Source organism: Acinonyx jubatus, chromosome D3 (genome assembly GCF_027475565.1).
Source record: "Acinonyx jubatus isolate Ajub_Pintada_27869175 chromosome D3, VMU_Ajub_asm_v1.0, whole genome shotgun sequence".
NCBI lineage: Eukaryota > Metazoa > Chordata > Mammalia > Carnivora > Felidae > Acinonyx > Acinonyx jubatus.
In genome coordinates this window covers 13,812,773-13,832,082 of record NC_069392.1, presented here as the reverse complement: position 1 = coordinate 13,832,082, position 19,310 = coordinate 13,812,773, and the positions used below count along the sequence as shown (strand labels likewise).

Sequence of the window (19,310 nt, the reverse complement as noted above, 5' to 3'; positions counted from 1 at the left end):
GTATTAAGTTGTCCAGGGGGGTCTGCCAGGAGATGAGCTTTCTGCGTTCCTAGGTCTTTGAAATGGGGAGGGAGGAGCAAAAGCCCTGTCATGGTCATTCTGAAGGGATGTCCACACGGTGGGTGCACGCCACCCATCGGTGCCGATGTCAGTGCGCTTTGTGCTTGACGACGGGGCTGCCTTCCCACGTGTTGCTGGCGATACTACCGAGGGGCACGCTGGGTACCCACAGCTTGCTGGCTCTACATAGAGTCACGTGGGTGAACCATGGAGGTTCTGTACAGACTCGGAACTTTGAGGGCAGGGCAACCGGCCTGTCGTTCCTGATGTCTCGCCTTTCTCACTTCCCCTGCTTTGCCTTTCAGAGGTATGGATGGCAAGTCACACAAGCCACTGCCCCTGGGCGTGGAGAATGACCGAGTCTTCAGTGACCTGTGGGGGAAGGGCCACATGCCTGTCGTCCTCAACAACCCGTATTCAGAGAAGGAGCAGGTAAGTGGCTCTCACACTCTACCCGCGGTCCGTGGCCCTTCTCCGGTGTGAAGATGGGGGGAGGGATGCCAAATGGCCAGCCATGTGGGGATGGAAATGAGCCACCATGGCTGAGGGGCGTTGAGGCCAGGAGTGTGTATCCTGGGATATGGATTTTGCCTTTGTTTTGTTTTGTTTGTAATCTTGCTGTACCTCAAATGTAATTCTGTTTCCACCAAGAAAGGCACTCACATGCCATTTGCACTCCAAATTTAGAAGGTAAAGACACATGGTAAAAAGTTTTCTTCTCTTCCCTAATCCCAGCCACACGGTTTCCCTCCACCGAGGCAAGCAATAGTCATCATTTCTGTGGTCCTTTTAGTAATACTTTATGCATAGACTGACGAAGACACACACATATTATTTTCACACAAGTGAGAGCACATTATACATGTTGCTTTGCACTTTGCTTTTTTCACTTACCGCCGTATCTTGGTGATGAGTCCTCATTAGTGGGCAAAGAGAGTCCTGGTTCTTTTTCATGGCTGTATAATATTCCATCGCATGGCTCCGCCGTACTTACTGAGCTCATCCTCCATAATGGACACTTCAGTCACTGCCAGTATTTTGCTGTGACATCCCATAAATGCCTTGCTGTGGCACATGGACAGACTTTTCAATAGAATAAATTCCTAGAAGTGGAATTTCTGGGTCCAACATTACATACATTTGTGGTTTTGGCAGACATTGAGAAATTGCTCACTGTAAGATTGTCCCAAACCTACCAGCCAAGCAGGAGAGTGGTGGTTTCCCCACAGCCCTGCCAACCTAACGTATTACCGAATTTTTTGGTCTTTGCCAGTTTGCGGAGATGTGTTTTGACAGCTGAGTCAATACTGTTTCTGAGCACGGATAGATTTGGCCACAGATCAGCAGTGCCTTTTTGTTACCTTCTCAGGTAGCTAACGGACCAGGCCAGTGAACCCCATTAAAGCATATGAATTTCCCACCCAGCCTCTGCACTGCAATAAAGTATAGGCCAGAATGACAAATGCGAGGTCAGAACCGGGAGATGGCCCAGGTCACTCAGCAGGCCACCTTCTTCTCTCCATCTGTCTCAAGCCCTGGACAGCATAGGGCAGGTTGCCAAATTCTGTCTTCTGATGCATGTATGTGGATGGCACCTTTCACTACCACCAGTTCACCTGAGCAACGACCCAGAGCCTCTCTGTGTAGCCTCAGGGGAGGATGGGACATTCCAGAGCCTCGGTGGGGATTGCTTTCCTCAGCTGCTGATAGCTGGCCAGGAAGATAAGGATGTCACGGGTCTGCGGTAGGTCAGAGCCGTGCTCCCACCGGCCAGTTCCTCTCACTCTTGCAGTGACCTCTGAATGCTTGGAAGATGAACAGCATCATAGACTTCTGCTATGCTGTCCTCAAAAGTCAGGGCCACTCTGTGAGCACGAGGGGACTACTTTCCATTCATGATTAAATGAACAAAAAAGTTAGCATTTTTCCTTATATTCTCTTTAACTTACAATAAAGGGGTATTGGCATAATTCAGACCCTCCCAAGACAAATAAAAAGGATGGAAAGAGGCAGCCTCAGGCTAGATCCAGGCTATGGACATGAAGTGTTAGGTCTGCACTCTAGCGTCCTAAGAGAAATTTATATCTGTACTTTGAATCTACTGCCGGTGTTTTGCAATTTTATATAAATATCATAATCACAGCTTCTCTTAACAAAATGTGGACAATCTGACCACCTCAAGCCTGTGTTCTAACGGGACGATAATCTGCATGGACTGAGCAGCAGCTGTCCCTCTAGACAGAGCAAGGACTCCCTAGTTTGTCTCAATCCCCGCTACTCCATATCACATCCCTCTTGTTAAGGCTGTTGTCTGTTGTCACCTTTTGTAACATCAATGCTGTTGATTTTCTTAGGACGAAAGGGAAATATTTTCACATCCATGACTTGGTGATAAGCGGCACAAAGTGATAAGTGGTTAGAGTTAGACCAAGAGATTTATATGTTTCAGGAAACACGAGGAAGATTTCGTGTCTTACAACAATGAAGAATATTCTTTCATGCTTACTATACATCCGTCTTGAAGTTAGCCAGGCTGCCTTGCTGATTTACCTTAGCTTCCTACCTGTCCCCTCCAGGTATCGGAGTTTATAATCGCTGGTCTGCAGTAACTACCCCCGAGATCTGACTCACAGAGACAAAGCAGAGGAAGCCTTGACCCCACTAGAAAGACCCTTAAAGTCACTGCCGAAATCGGGGCAGTGGCAAGACGAGAGCCATCTCCTTTTATGCTGTCCACCTCGGTTAGAGAGTCACAGCTTGAAAGCCATAACCTCGAACGCCAAGCCTGAGTAGTGGGGTTTTCAATGTTGGGAACAAGGCAAGAGTGATTAATAGGACCGCTGACCACCTCCGTTTTTGGAGCTTTGTGATGAAATGATCAAATGTCTTAGGTCAGGCAGGCTGCTTTATTTCCAGAATTCCATAAACTGGGTGGCTTACGAACAACAGGTATTTATTTCTCACAGCTCCAGAGGCTGGGAAGTCCCAGATCAAGGCACAGGCAATTCAGTGTCTGATGAGAGCCCACTTCCTGGTTTCTGGCAGGTGTCTTCTCGCTGTGTCTTCACAAGGCAAAGGGGCATCTCTCTGGGGTCTCTTTTATAAGACATTAATCCTCTCCATAGGGGCTCCACCCCTGTGATCGAATCCTGTCCCCGAGGCCCCACCTCCCAATACCATCGACCTGGGGGTTAGCTTTCAACATATGAATTTGGGTGGGGGACTCAAGTGCTCAGTGCGTAGCCATCAGGGAGAGGTGCTGTGAGACCTTGTCTCAGGGCCCCCTCGAAATGGCAATTCCCTTTGCTTAGAGAAGTAGAGAAGGTGCTAAAGAGAGAAGAAAAGACTGCATCTTCCTGAGATGAAGGCAGCCAGGCAGTTTTAGAATTTGGGAGCCCCTGGACGCATGGGATACAGACCAGCAGTGGTTAGGATGTACATTCACTCCTTTATCATGAGCAAATCCTTGGTGTCGTCCGTGATCCCAAAACCACTGGCCAGCGAGATCATCCTGGCTCAGTTGTCTGAGACTCAGTGTTCGTATGCCTCTCAGAAATACAGCTGGAAGGGGACAGAGATCCAAGCATCTGGTTAAATTGGAATCCAGCCCCAGAGCTAAAGGAAGCAGCCCTGTTACCTCCTGCTAGACATCTCCATAGGCACAGTGCTGAGAAATGTTTCCCAGGCTGAGCAAATTAATAGAAAAACGTAACGTTCTTCGTTCTGTCCTAAAAGATCGGCGTATGTGCTTAGTCTCTTCTCTACCTGCTCAAAGCCCCTTTACCTGGAGCTCCTGGGATCGGCTTCCTTCCTCCCAGTTGTAACCCACATTTGCTGCTTTTTTAGGCATCTGTGGGGCATTGTTAATAACACAAAGAGAGACCCGGCTGCTACCTGCCTTCGTGAGTCAGGAATAGACAGCAGAAAGTGGAAGCATAGCTGGTCCGCATCTTCCCCAGGGGCCCGGCAAAAGGCAACAGAGTCCAAGTGAAGCAGGGCAGATGCCGGTTAGACAAGAGAAAGAACTTCCTGATTCAGAAGGCTATTAGCTCCTCAAAGGAATAGTGAGGTCTGCTTCATCCTTCTTGATGCTCTCCTTTGTCCGAATTCAAGTAAAATCAGCCACAGAAGCATCTTCTCTTAAACCAGTCTCAGGAGGCTGAAATGTCAATCTGTATCTAATGGTTATTTCTCTTGCTAACAGTCTGGTTCAGCAGTGGGCATAGCCAGTGAGACCCAAGTCCCTGGAACACTGGGTGTGATTCTAATTCTCATCTTTAATTGTATCTGGCATGTGCTGGTGGATTAAAATGATCAGTTTACCCATCACCAAACATTCACCCCATGCCTGCCATGTGCACAGCTCTGGTAGAAGCAAAGATGAGTAGACATGGCCCTCCCTGCCCTTAAGACCTTCGCAGACAAATGTGGGGAGACAGACACAGATACAGCGCAATTAATCTAAAACACAAAGGGACACAAAACACTTGGGGAACATAAATACCTCAGCAGGTATCAGGAAAGGTTTACCTAAAGAAGGGACATTTGAACCGGGTTTTGAAGATCATGTAGGAGTTTGCCTAGTAGGAAGTAGGAAAAGGTATTCTAGTAAAAGGAATAGCAGTGGCTCATACACTGCCTTTTTTTTTTTTTTTTCTTGCTAAGGATCATTATTGAACCTCTGAGGTTGTCTTTAGCGTTAATACCAGCGGGGACACATATTGAATTTTGACACCATTCTAAAGGCCCTTTTACGTAATAACCCTCTTAAGTGCAAATGCCATCCTGGGAAAGTGACTTGAGAAACTGCCATTGGTCTATTCTCCCTGCAAAACCTCAGGATTTGAATCAAGCCCTTCTCAGCTTCCCTTCTTATTTTTTTTAATTAAAAAAAATTGAATGTTTATTTATTTTTGAGAGAGAGAGAGAGAGAGAGAGAGAGAGAATCCAAAGCGGCCTCCAGGCTCTGAGCTGTTAGCACAGAGCCCGACACAGGGCTTGAACTCACAAACTGTGAGATCCTGGCCTGAGCTGAAGTCAGACTGAGCCACCCAGGTGCCCCTCAGCTTCCCTTTCATTAAGCACCTTACCTGCCTGGTTTGCTTTCCTAAAGGGGGAAAGGGTGTCCGCCTTAAGGGCAGAATGTCTATTTTCAGATGCTAATTAAGCATTGGTTGTCCAGTCCTTAGTAGATGTGAGGGAGGGTCTTGAGCCTGGGGGAGGTGGGATGTCCACTGCCACCCTCCCCCCATCTTATTCAGCCTGCTGCCTGTCTCTCCAGCCTCTTGCTGACAGAGATGATCAGGTAATCAGAGAGATGACTGTTTTATCGAACAGTCCCCCCTCCCCCTGCCCGTACTACATCCGGAGCCTGGCATTTCCTCACCCCTGGGGACCTGGGGCTGGCTGGCTGCTTTCAAAATGTCAAAATCTGTTGAGAAGCTCTTCTCTACTATGAGGTACGCGTCGGCATCATCCCAGTCTCTCTGGGGAGCCCCAAATTATGAGGCATGTGGGGAGTGTTTGCGGATCCCCAGTCCTGAGACGATCAGAGGAGGTCTGGGCCCCTCTCCACTCAGGCACAAGCCCCAGCTGGCCAGCAGGTGCTGGCTTTGCTGAAAACCGAAAGGCGAAAGGCGGCAGCCAGCCCCACCCCGGCTGCATCCGAATGAAGGCAAACCAGCAGAACTGTCTGCCTCTCGATGACAACCCAGCCTGCCACAGGGAAAGCTAAGTCAGCCCTGACTCACCGCGCGTTCACGATGTCAGGACAAAAATAACAATAATGAGGATTCCGACACCACCCTGTGCGGTGTGGCCATTGGAACCCTCAGACTCCCCACCCTCAGCACGGGGCCAAGAGCTCAGCTCTGGGGTCCGCTGGGTTTGGGCCTCATCCCACTGGTGACCTTGGACAGAGAACAAATTCGCACCTGCACCGAGGCTCTGTTTCCTAACAGATTCATCCAGTCGTGGGGAGGTGAGGTGTGGAATGGCAGAATCTGTGGCAATAGTCGCTGGTATTTGCTGAGCAACCTCAGGCACGGTGCTGGGCGCTTCGGGTCCGTGGTCTCCGTTAACCCCCAGCCCAATTCAGTGAAGTTCTATCGCCCCCATCTGACAGATAACTAAACTGCGGCACACAGGGTTAGCTGGATGAAGGTCACGTGACTAGTGGGTGATGGAAATGGGCCTTGAACCCAAGCCACGGAGCCCACTCTTAATTCTTAAAGGTCCGGCGCAGAATAAGCATTCCAAAAATGTGCATGATTATTATCGCTGCTTTTGCTGGCATTTCATCTGGCTAATTCTCATGTTGCTGATTCAGATGTAGATTTACTGCTAATTGTTATATTGCTAACGGGAGGCACGTAGGGCAGGAAGCACGATCCCCCTTATACAGATGACACCCATGGGGCTTAGAAAGGGAAGGTAAGTGGCCACGGAGTCACCGAGTGACACAGCTGGACCTGTCTCCCTCTGTGACTCCGTCGTCGTTCTCGTCGATCGTTGATCGAGGCCGTGTGTGTATCTTTCTGCCACTGCTTGAGGCCAGGCTCTGGGAGGATACACTGCAAGCAGCCTGTCTGCAGTGGGAAGGCGGGGGCTTTGCGGGCCCAGCTCTGTTGCCTGTCAGCTGTTAATTTGAAGCTTGCCATTGCACCTCTCAGAGCCTCTGTTTTCTCCTCTGAAAAATGGGTTTACCATGAGGATTCCGTGAGCCCCTGGATGCGCAATGGCCTGGCCCCAGCCGGGCACCTAATAGGTATTCACGGACCGCCGCTCACGATGGAAGGAGATGGGACACGATCACTGCCCTGGAGAAGTTCACCGCCTGGGCGTCGTCTTTTCATCAAATAGTTGCCTCGACCTCCGGAAACTTCCATGTCCGGGACAAGCTACAGACATCACATACACGCACACATGGCAGTTATTATACCGTGATAGTTGGAATCTCGTAGAATCACACTCAGACGTTCCCCGCAGACCTGCCTGGCGGGCGTTAGCCAGAGACACTGGCTCCATCGGGCTGCCGGTGGATTCTTCCCTTCCCTAAGCCTCTCCGAGCACTTAAGGAAACTCCTGTGTTTGGAGATTAATCTCTCTGTGGGAGGGTGCCCAAATCGCAAGCGATAAACTGTTACTGAACTCATTATCGCCCCCAGCTCAATCGGACTAGCTATCCCTTGGTTGGTTCCAGCTCGTGACCAGGATAAGACCATCTAGGCTGGATTTCCCCAAAGTGCCTTCAGTACCCCCCTCTGTTACGTTACCCAGTGTTCCAGGGACGCCCTCAAACAGGGGCCAAAAACAGCCTCAACAAAGATACTTCTGGGAATTATGTGGGGCAGAGTCTTCGTCAGGCCCCAGGGCAGCCAAATCCAAACCTTGTTTCCCTCCACCCTGCTGGTGACCCTCAGGGTCTTTATAGGTCATTTAGCCATGAGACCAGCCTTCCTATCCTGCTGCCCCAGGTGTTCAGAGCCGGGGAGGAGCCAGGAAGCGGGGCCTGAATTGATGGGGGTTTGGGTTCAGCCCTGCAGGAATTTCCACGTCTTTTGCTAACTGCTTGTTTTAATAGTGAGTATGTTCAAAGCAAGCCGTCCTGGTGCTTTCCAGTGCGACAATGATGTCTGGTTCAGGAATCCGTGACAGCACGCCGTGTGCTTATTCATCGCATCAAACCGCATGCCTATTCTTTTCCCACATAAGCCAAGTTCGGTCAAAGTCACTTTTCCTCCTCTTTGTGGAAACTGGTAGTTCTCCAAGCGGATCCTTCGAGGTCATTTTCCGAGGGTCCTGGGATATTTTAAAAGGTAAAAAGGACAAAACATAATCACCAAGCTTGTTGTGCATTTTAAACATTTACCTGTAGCAAGTTAATGCTCTCATTTAAACACGCACACGGTGCCAACGTAGCAGAAGGGGGTTAGGCCACAAGGTAATTCCAAGATTTCTTTTAAAGTGAATTCGGGGCGCCTGGGTGGCTCAGTTGGTTAAGTGTCCAACTTCAGCTCAGGTTATGATCTTGCAGTTTGTGGGTTCGAATCCCGAGTCGGGATCTGTGCTGACAGCTTGGAGCCTGGAACCTGCTTCGGATTCTGTGTCTCCCTCTCGCTTTCTACCCCTCCCCGACTCGTGCTCTCTCTCCCTCCCTCTCAAAAATAATAAAATAAACATTAAAATTAATTCATAATGCACAGATACATTTTGGTCTGGTAATGGGACCAAATTTAGAGTTGTCTAATAACATTTAGTTGCCTCACGACATCAGTGCAACTTTAAGCATCTACTCAACAAAATAACATAAAGACCCCTTATCTGCAGAGGCCCTTGTCTGTGGATCCAAACTGTGATGGTCTGACTCTGGAGTACCTCCTTTCTTTAATCATCCTCTACAGAAAATGGACTGTTGAATCGGGGGGAGGGGGGTAGAGAATAAACGATTTCAAGCTTCGGTGGACTTATTATAAAGAATGAATCACTTTAGAAATAACGCTTTGAATACACTACAAGGAAATTATACTCCAAGGTATGAAACACAGTTGGTTAAGTTTTTCTTTTTTTTTAATGTTTATTTATTTTTGAGAGAGAGAGAGTGCACCTGCACAGGATAGGCAGAGAGAGAGGGAGACAGGATCCCAAGTGGGCTCTGTGCTAACAGCAGAGCCCGATGCGGGACTCAAACCCACGAACCGTGAGATCGTGCCCTGAACCGAAGCTGGACGCTTAGCCAACTGAGCCACCGAGGTGCCCCAGTTCAGTTTTAGAAGCAGCAATTTTTTTCACGGCACAGATGGGCACATACCTGCTGGTTTGCGGGTCTGTGGTCCTGGCCCCTGAGCTGCCACAGCTCACAACCGGGTTACACTTGCTGCCTTGGGGAGGCGGTGCCCACAGGCTGCAACAGTGCTGCCTGAGGCTGTAGCTGAGGGCACGGCGTGCGGCATCTGGCCCCCCAGGGTGGCTGGCCTGACGCCCGGCTCAGCCCCAGGATGCTGCCCTCGTTTTGGGACAAGCCAAGTGCCGCGGGTTGCTGCAGGCCCAGGAGGGAGAAGCTGTCCCTGGTGCTGACGGTCAGAGTAAGAAGTTACTTGCCTCATACAGGTTTGGGCTTTAGCTGCTGGGTTCGTTCCCGGGGCTGTTCTAACAAAGCATGACAAACTGGGTGGTTTAAACAACAGAAGATGTATTGTCTCACGGTTCTGGAGGCTGGAGAGCTCCTGGAATCAAGGTGTTGGCAGGTTGCTTCCTTCTGAGGGCTGCGAGTGAGAATCTTCCTCAGGCCTGTCTCGTTGGCTTGGGGATGCTCACACGGCTTCTCCCTCTGTGTGTGTGTGTGTGTGTGTGTGTGTGTGTGTGTGTGCCTCGAAATTCCCTCCCTACTTCTTTTTAAAAGTTTATGTATTTTTGAGAGGGAGAGAGAGCAGGGGAGGGGCAGAGAGAGAGGGGGAGACACAGAATCCGAAGCAGGCTCCAGGCTCCGAGCTGTCAGCACAGAGCCCGACACGGGGCTTAAACTCATGAACTGTGAGATCATGACCTGAGCTAAAATCAGATGCTTAACCGACTAGGCACTCAGGTGCCCCCAAATTTCTCCTTTTTATAAAGGCACTGGCCATATTGGATTAGGGCCCACCTGAATGACCTCATTTTAATTTAATTGCCTTGTTTAGGACTCCACATAAGGCCGTATTCTTTTTTTTTCTTTTAATTTTTTTAATGTTTATTTATTTTGAGAGAAAGAGAGAGTATGAGCAGGGGAGAGAGAGGGAGAGAGAATCCCAAGCAAACTCCACACTGTCAGCACAGAGCCCAACGCAGGGCTTAGTCTCATGAACCGCAAGAACATGACCTGAGCCGAAATCTAGAGTCAGACCCTTAACTGACTAAGCCACCCAGGTGCCCCAAGGCCATATTCTGAGGTGCTGGAGGGTTAGGACACCAGCATATGAATATGGGAGAGACACAGTTCAGCCCATTAATGGTTCCTAAGATGTTGTGTCTCCCAGGGGCTTCCCTCCCTGCTGTCAAGCTCTTGGCCCCATCCCACTGGGAGGCCCCTGACTGTGACAGCCCACAGTTGGGGGAGGGCAAGGTGCTTAGCCTCTATTTCTAGATCTCCCAGATTCTGATGTCTCGTGTCTGTCTTCCTGCCTTCAAATCCCCCCTCCCTCCACCTTGCCATCTCTTCTGCTCCTTACTCCCTAATCTCTGCTAGAAAGCTCCAGAGGGTTCCAGAAGGCTCGCCATACTCCCACTCACGAAGAACCTGCGAGTCCGTGTTGACTTGGTCCCTTGCCCTCCCACCCTCTCACACCCCCAGGCTGTCTTTGCTGCTGCTGGCACCCCAATCTCCAGCTCCTCCCACCCCCCTGCAGCTGCAGCTGTGTTCCGCCTTCCCACCTGCACGTGGGTCTCTCTGCCCTCACCCTCTCCCCACTGCAGCCCTTGCAGTCATGTGTCCTGAACTAGAGCTTTGATAAGCTCCCCCCTGCATCAGGCAGCTTCCAGGGTCCCTCCCTTCTCTACTAAGTCAAGACAAAAGCCTTTGGCTTAGCCTTCGAGGGGCTCTATAATTTTGAAATGCATTTAGACCTGGCATCCATCAGCACGGGCTACCATCACAAAATACCACAGGCTCTGGGGCTTAAATGTAGAAAGTTATCTCTCATAGCTCTGGAGGCTGGAAGTCAGAGGTCAGGATGCCGGCACAGTCACATTGGGTGAGGGCTCCCTGCTTGGCTTGCAGACGGCCGCCTCACTGTGCCCTACCTCTGCCTTTCTGTGCGTGTGCTGAGAGAGAAAAAGAGAAAGAGAGAGGTGTCTCTTCCTCTTCTTATAAGGCCACCAGTCCTATCAGCTTAGGTCCCACTCTCATGGCCTCTTTTAACCTTAATTACTTCCTAAAGGTCCCGTCTCCTAACAGAGTCATATGGGGAGTTAGGGCTTTAACGTATGAATTCAGGAGGGACACAGTTCAGTCCATCGCAGACCTCAAGTGTTTGTAGCATATGCAGATAGAGCTAAGTGGACAGCGGGTAGAGAGAAAACTGTATCTATATCCAATTATCTGTATAAGACATAGAGACATAGATACGTATGCATTCACCTACAGAAACGTATATACTCATAAATTGCAGGCAGGGATAAGGGCCTTGAAGAAAAATAAAGCATGATAAGGGAACAGGGAATATCAGTGGTGGGGTGCTGTTTTAAAAGATGATCGGGAGAGATTGCTAATGCAGTTGGAGACATAAGTAACATAAACTGAAGCATTCAGCCACTGGAATTTGATTCTTTGGATCAAGAGTCCACAGACTTTTCTGTAAAGGGAGAGGTAGGAAATATTTTTGGCTTTTGTGGGCTGTGTGATCTTGGTCTCCATTACAACTACCCTGCTCTGTTGCTGTATCACAAAAGCCTCCACAGACAATATAGAAACAAATGCGTATGGCCATGTGCCAATAAAACTTTATTTATGAACACTGAAATTTGAACTTCATATACCTTGTATGTGTCATGAAACATTACTCTCTTTTTTTTGATATTTTTATTCAACAGGCTAAAAATTGGAAAATCAATCTTAGCTATGGGCTGTATAAAAATGTGCAGGGGATCAGGTTTGGCCCCCAGGCTGCAGTTTGCAAACCTCTGCACGCAACCATATGAAGCTTCTCCCAGTTGTGGGATGAGAGTGGGGACCACTGTAGGGCCAAGAACACAAGTCGCTGGCACACAACAGGTGTTCGATACGTATTTATTTTTTTGTTGTTGTTGTTCTTAAGTAGGCTTCATGCCCAGCGTGGAGCCCAATGTGGGGCTTGAACCCATAACCCTGAGATCAAGACCTGAGCTGAGCCAAAGAGTCTGATGCTCAACCGACTGAGACACCCAGGCACCCCTCAATACGTATTTTTTTTTAATTTTTTAAATGTTTATTTATTTTTTAGGAGACAGAGACAGAGCATGAGTGGGGGGAGGGACAGAGAGAGAAGGAGACATAGAGTCTGAAGCAGGTTCCAGACTCCGAGCTGTCAGCACAGAGCCCGACGCGGGGCTCGAACTCACAGGCTGCGAGATCATGACCTGAGCCGAAGTCGGATGCTTAACCGACTGAGCCACCCAGGCGCCCCCCTCAATATGTACTTTTTGGAGAAGAGAGAGGAGGGAGGGGGCAGAACGAAACAGGGCGCAGTCAGTTAAGTGTTCAGAGCCTCCTGTCTGTTTTTAGGGGCAAGCATCTGGGCACCCCCCCCCCCCAGAGCCCACCAAGACCTAGCCCGTGTCTTCTGCCACCTGAAAACTTCCACTGGCTACCCCAGACACGAATCTAGAGAGGACACCCGTAGCCACAGCCCAAAGCCTGCGTGTGCCCTGTCCCCAGCTTAATAACTCACAAGTGCCACTAATGTGCATTTTTAGCGAGAACCTTTCAGTCCCCGCTCAGAAAAGTCATTTGCATCCCCCATGCAGGGCCCCTGACTGCTATATTAATCTCCCCATTTGTCCCCTCCTGAGTCATCTAATATGACTGCTGGCTAATTAAAACATCAACGCCCCAAGTACAACAGCCCCGCCAGAGGCCTCCTAATGCTTGCTTTCAGGGGTGCCGTTCCGCGCAGCCCAGGGTGGAGCGGGGCAAGGCCCACGCCCGGGGCCCCCAGGTTCTGGGCTCGAAATGACCACCCCTCGCACATGTGGAGCCTCCACAGATGGCCCTTTTCATTATGCCTGTTACCTCGCTACTTCCACACCCTGCCGATGAGGGCTGCTCGCTGTCCCCCCCCCCTCCACCAGCCGCACCCCACGCCTCTTCCTCCCGCCTCACTGTGCTCCCCACCGTCTGCCCTCGCACCCCCTCTCTGGGTCCTAGGCCTGACCCCAATGCCACCAAGGCGCCTCTTATCCCCCATCTGGGATTCCAGCTACTCCTCAGCCTCTGGAACATCCTTAGGGATGGTCCAGAGAGTTTGTAACCTGGCTGAGTGATGCCCAGTATTTAGGGAGAGTGGCCGGGGTGTTCCCACATGGGCAAGATCAGATTTTTTTTTTTTTTTTTTTTTTTTTTTGGTTCTCATGGATGCTGAGGACTTTGTTACCGCAGAGTCTTGGCTAAAGATGTGACTTCTGTCACCTGCGTGTCTGCTGGGAGAGACAGTCACGGAGACAGAATCTTAAAGAAGTGCGGAGGCTGTCTCGCCAGGCCTCCAAAGGAAATGGAGCTGTTTGTATGTGGCCTCACAAGGGGACAGAAGTAAAATAACTTGGAGCTGAGCAAGCAGAAAATGTGAACGGGAGTGAAGGGAAGAAGGATCTCCTGCCCCCAGGGTGGCAAGACTGTAGTGATGCTTGCGGCAATGACCCCAATGACCGCACTGGCAGGTGCCCTAAGGGTAGCAGATTCTCATGCCAGCAGCAAGAAGTGATGGCTGACCCTCAGGAGGCGATTGCATTCATCCAGGTGAAAGATGATGTTGGCCTGGCCAGGGGGCTCGCCAGTTCGGTGGGAAGTGAGAGGAGGCGGTGGGTTCTAGAGCTGTGGAGAAGCTAAAATGGTGGGACCTGAGGAGGCACTCGCTGCGGGGGATGAAGAGGATGATGTCCAGGACAGGCCCCAACTGTGGCTTGCACAGGTGGTTGGATGGTGATGCCCAGCCCTGAGACGGGAATCACTGGGGATGACCGGATCTGGCCACAGCAGGGAGGTGTGGAAGATGAGGAGTCATGGCACCTTCTCTGCTAAGAGTTCTCTGCTAGCTCTTGCATGGTTCTGGAGAGGTCTTTAGTATGCTGTTCACCTACCCTCTGGGCCCCAGGTTCCAACATGGCGGCACAGACGCTTTAGCACAGAGCTTCTCTATTCCGCTGGCCAGAAAGGTGGCTGTGGTATGCCTCTCACCTCAGGACCTTTGCGTAAGCTGTTCCTTCTGCCCACAAGACCTTGCTCTTCTCTCTCTGCCGGATTAATACCTACTTGTACTTAGAAGCCAAATGCTCTGGGTTAGGTGCCCCTTCTGTGGGCTTCCACAGTGCCCTGTACACAGCCGACTTCTCACGTTAGGGCAGCCATTGCACCTGGTTTTAATGACTCGTAAACTGTCATCCGTCCCCTGACCCCCATCTTGCACAATGAACTCCATGAGGGCAGACATCACATCTGTCTAGTTTGTCACTGTAGGCCTGGCCCTTGCTACCTTGCTTAGAACATAGGAGATACTCAATAAACACATGTTGAATGAATGAATGAATGAGTGATGCATAATGGCCAAGAGGCAGGAGAGTCAGCAGTTCAGGACATGGTTTGAAAGACAGACTGCTAGGATTTGACTCCTGGTTCCAGTTTACTAACTTTGTGACCTTGGACGACTTAGTTAACCTCTCTGTGTGCCGCAGTTTCCTCATCTGTAAAATGGGCATGATAAGATTTTGCTTGGCACATAGTGAGTGCTTATTGAATGCCAGTTTCCAGTAGCAGTCCTTCAGTGTGCTCCGTGATTTCTTTCCCGGACTTCGTCCAGTTCATTGGAATTCACAGCTTCCTCACCATCCTGAGCCCCTCAAGCTGATGAGATGACGATTCGGCCTCCTTTCTGACTTCATCTCCTTGAACTAACCGTACTCACACACTCTAGCCACACTGGCCTCCTCACTGGCCCTTTGAACTTAACAAGCTCATCTGTACCTCAGGGCCTTTGCACTTGCCTTTCTCTCCTCCACTTAGTCATCAATATATACCCTTACAACCAACTGATATTCTATCATTTGGGTGTTGGTTTACTTATAATTTATCCCCATTTCTCTGACAGTAATGTCCCAGAAGGGCGAGGGCACTCTCTGTCTTGCTCATTACAGTGTCCCCAGTGCCTAACAGTGTCTAGCCCATAATAGGTCCTCAATAAATACTAGTTGAGCGTGAGCATGCCCTGACACAAGGTCACTACCCAGTGCTCCGATCTTTGGTATGAATGTCACTCCACATTGGCTTGTCTTCTCCCTTCTCTCACTCAGCTGTCATGTCAAGGTGTGCCTGCTGCCTCTCCCTGACAGCCGCTGACTGACTGATGCTTGTCTGGTGCAAAAGCAGGAAGACAGTTCCTCAGAAACACCCAAGACAGAATGTGATCCTTAGTAATGAGGTCTCAAGCGGATGGGCCACGATGGTCAGCCCAGGACTTATCCCCCACCACCTACTGGGCAATTTGTTTATAGAAGTGAAGACAAATGGGGGACTGAAGGTGCTCAAGACAGAGGAGCAGTCAGTGCAAAGGCCCTGAGGCAGGAACGCACTGGGCATTTTTGAGAGGCAGAAACCTGAAGTTTGGGGAAATATTCATGCTTCAAAACTATCCAATTAAATCTTTTCTGTTTCCCCAGTACTCGCGGAAATAGTGAGTTTGGGCTGTAGCAGGAAAGCCCGGAAATCCAAGTAACCTGACCGAGCTTCGGGTGTGATTCCTCAGGCCTGAAAGCCAGTACCGTTCAGAGAGGCTGATGGTGTCCCTTGCTCATTTGCTCATTCAACAAACATTCATTGAGTCCCTGGTGTATGCTAAGACCTGTGTTAGACACCAGAGAGACCACCTTTGAGTTCCTGACCCCTCTCCCCAGAACGGAGCCCAAAAGGCTTTTCCATGGTGCCTCCTTCTTCGTTGGCAGAGGGACCAGGTTCCCAGCCACCTTGCACGTGTCACCCCGGGAGAATCGAGTCCTCTCTCTGCAGACCCTTGGTAACTCTGGCAGATTCCAGGAAGAATCCCAGAGGACGGTTTTCGAGTGCCCCCCGAGCCCCGTCTCATGTTCCACCTCCAATCTCTCCTCCAGCCCCCTGTCTCGGGAAAACAGTCTCCTACAAAGAACGGCAGCCCCTCCAAGTGCCCCCGCTTCCTCAAGGTCAAGAACTGGGAGACCGACGTGGTCCTCACTGACACCCTTCACCTTAAGAGCACACTGGTGAGTACCCCAGCAGGGCGTGGCCCAGCCTCACAATTAACCACATTTGGCCTTGGCTAAGCCTTTGTTGTGGGGACCGCCCCATGCACTGTAGGATGTTTAGCATCACCCCGACCTGTACACGTGAGATGTCAGTAGCCCCCCTGAAGTTGTGACCGCACCAAAAATGTCTCGAGATATTACTTACTGTCCCCTGGGTGGGAAGTCCCCTCCCATTTGAGAATCACTGGCAGATACTTACTCACTCATGGAAACACTTTCTTTTTTAATTTTTTTAATGTTTTTATTTATTTTCGAGAAAGAGAGAGAGACAAGGTGCGAGAGAGACAAGGTGTGAGAGACAAGGCGGGGCAGAGAGAGAGGGAGACACAGAATATGAAGTAGGCTCCAGGCTGTGAGCTGTCAGCATGGAGCCTGACGTGGGGCTCGAACTCATGAATCGCAAAATCATGACCTGATCCGAAGTCGGACGCTTAACCAACTGAGCCACCCAGCTGCCCTAGAAATGCTTTGTATTTGTGTACCTTGAACCTGAAAGAATTCAAGAAGAATTTCTGCTTCTGAATGCATTTTCTTCATCTCTCACAGTCTGACCGCTGATGGAGCCTTGAGCAAGCCCTTCCTTTGCTTTCATCGTGTTTCTGCTAAACTTTTATATCATTTTTTTAACATTTTATTGTATTTTTTAAGAGACAGAGGGGCACAGAGCACAAGCAGAGGAGGGGCAGAGAGAGAGGGAGACACAGAATCCGAAGCAGGCTCCAGGCTCTAGGCTGTCAGCACAGAGCCCGACGCGGGGCTTGAACTTATGAACTGTGAGATCCTGACCTGAGCCGAAGTCAGACGCTTAACCGACTGAGCCACCCAGGTGCCCCTATCATATTTTTAACAGTCAGCAAATCACCATATTGCTTTACATTTTTGTTGAAATTGAGCTTCTTAGAAGAACATTGTATCGGTGAGTTATAGCCGTGTAACAAATTTCCCTGACACGCAGTGGCTTGAAACAGCCACCACTCATTTTTCAAAAGTCCACAGACTGCCTCGGTGGTCCTGCTGGTCTCAGTTGATCTCAAGCATCTGCAGTCATCTGAGGGGTCAGCTCTGGGTGGGCTGGCTAGGATGTCCTTGGCCGTGATCGCTCACCTGTTTCATGTGGTTTCTCTCATCCTCCAGCAAGCTAGCGCGGCCTGGTTCCCGTGGTGGTTGCGAGGTTTTCAGAGGAAATGAGCAAAAGCATGCTTGATCTCTTGAGGCCTAGTCATGGGATGGGCACAGTGTCACCTCTGCCATTTTCTATTGGCCAAAACCAGCTCACATTCAAAGGGAGAGGGGAGAGGTTCCGCTTCTCAATGACAGTTGCTGCAAAGTCACATTGCAAAGGGTGTGGATGCAGGGAAGGGAGGCATTGGGATGGCCTTTTTTGCAGTCAATGTGCCATAGACGTGTTCAGCCATAGTAGTTCTTCCTTGATGAACACGGGCTCAGAAAATACTCGAGGATTCGGTAGGAATGAGTCTGATTCCCAGGGAGTGCCAGTCAGAAAGCCCCTCTTCCCCTCGTTGGGTAGAGCAAACACTTTGGGGACCTTCGAATGCTGCCCATCATTCCTTACCATGCCTGATGACCACACCCTACAATGACTTGAAGCTGAATTAAAGTTCAAGTCAACTCCACCACAAAGGTCAGATCCATGGCCCCAGCCCCCCACGTGCCTCCAAGTGGTAGCCCAAATCTCTCTTTTCCCTCCAGGAAATGGGCTGCACCGAGCACATCTGTATGGGCTCCATCATGCTCCCCTCTCAGCAGATACGAAGGCCTGAAGACGTCCGCACAAAAGAACAGCTCTTCCCTCTCGCCAAAGAGTTCATTGACCAGTACTACTCATCAATTAAAAGGCAAGTGTATGTTGACTCCGGGGACCCAGGGCGAGTTCCTGAGTACCAGGGACAAAGACTTCGGCTCCAACAATGCGGACAGTTGAACCAAGAGTAAGGGCTCCGCCCACCATACACACACAGGTTGAAAACTCGCGGCCCAAGGGCCAAATCTGGCCCCCAGGAAGGTCTTTGTCTGGCCTGCAAAGTGTTGCTTCAATTTGAAATATTTCAAGCAACTCCATGCCTAGGTATACGTGCCCGAAAGAAACTCTCACATGTGTTCGCCAGAAGGTATGCGTAAAAATGTGCACCGAAACATTGTTATAATAGGGGAAAAAATTAAAAAGAGAGAGCCAACCAGAAACCACCTCGACTCCCTCAACGGGAGGATGCATGGGTAAGTGATGGTATTTTCTGAGTCAGGGAATATTACACAGCTGTAAAAAGGTGAACGAGTTAGCGCTCGGCACATTTGTGGGAATGAAGCTCGCAAACAAACTGTGCAAAAGGAAGGAAGGATAAGTTTGTGCAAGAATGCATTCAGGGTAGCATCATTTATGTAAGCTTTTTAAACATACAGAACAATATTGCATGTGATTTAGGGAATATATACACGTGTGACAAACATATGAAGAAAAGCGTGAGACACTTCCAGGAAGAAAGTGGGTTATGATGGGAAAATAGTCCCCAAGGAATTATAAAATCATTTCTCTTCTATTATTTTTTTAAGTTGTATTTATTTACGTACTCTCTCCACCCACCATGGGGCTCAAACTCACAACCCCGAGATTAAAAGTCATACGCTCCTCTGACTGAACCAGCCAGGCGCCCCTCATTTATTATTTCTTGGGCTTGAGTATTCATCATATTGTTTTTGATACCTTTTTGTAAGCCCCAAATTTTTTACAATAATTTTTTCAGCTTTCTAAACTTGAATTCCTTGTCATCATTTAAAAATTAGGAGAGTCACCTTTACAAATCAGATTTCCAGGGGTGCCTGGCTGGCTGAGTCAGTGGAGAGAGTGACTCTTAATCTTGGGGTTGTGAGTTTGAACCCCGTATTGGGTGGAGAGATTACTTTAAAATACAAATCTTTAAAAATAAATAAATAAAGGGGCACCTGGGTGGCTCAGTCGGTTAAGTGTCTGACTTCGGCTCAGGTAATGATCTCACGGTCCGTGAGTTCGAGCCCCGCGTCGGGCTCTGTGCTGACAGCTCAGAGCCTGGAGCCTGCTTCGGATTCTGTGTCTCCCTCTCTCTCTGCCCCTCCCCTGCTCATGTTCTGTCTCTCTCTGTCTCAAAAATAAAAAAATAAACACTATATATATATATATATATATATATATATATATATATATAGAAACCGATATATATATATATAGAAACCCGGTTTCTCTTGAAAGGAGACCTTTGGTT

The 19,310-nt window shown here is 49.5% G+C and overlaps 1 protein-coding gene across 2 annotated transcripts in view; it reads left to right on the top strand.

Moving 5' to 3' along the window:
* NOS1 (nitric oxide synthase 1) overlaps nucleotides 1-19,310 on the top strand; it is a 181,365-nt gene that overhangs the window by 109,955 nt on the left and 52,100 nt on the right. For both annotated transcript variants that reach the window (XM_027043812.2, XM_053205718.1), the window contains exons 3-5: nucleotides 366-492; nucleotides 15,886-16,014; nucleotides 17,767-17,912. In XM_027043812.2, the coding sequence (XP_026899613.1) occupies nucleotides 366-492; nucleotides 15,886-16,014; nucleotides 17,767-17,912 (402 nt within the window). The remainder of the gene's footprint in view (nucleotides 1-365; nucleotides 493-15,885; nucleotides 16,015-17,766; nucleotides 17,913-19,310) is intronic.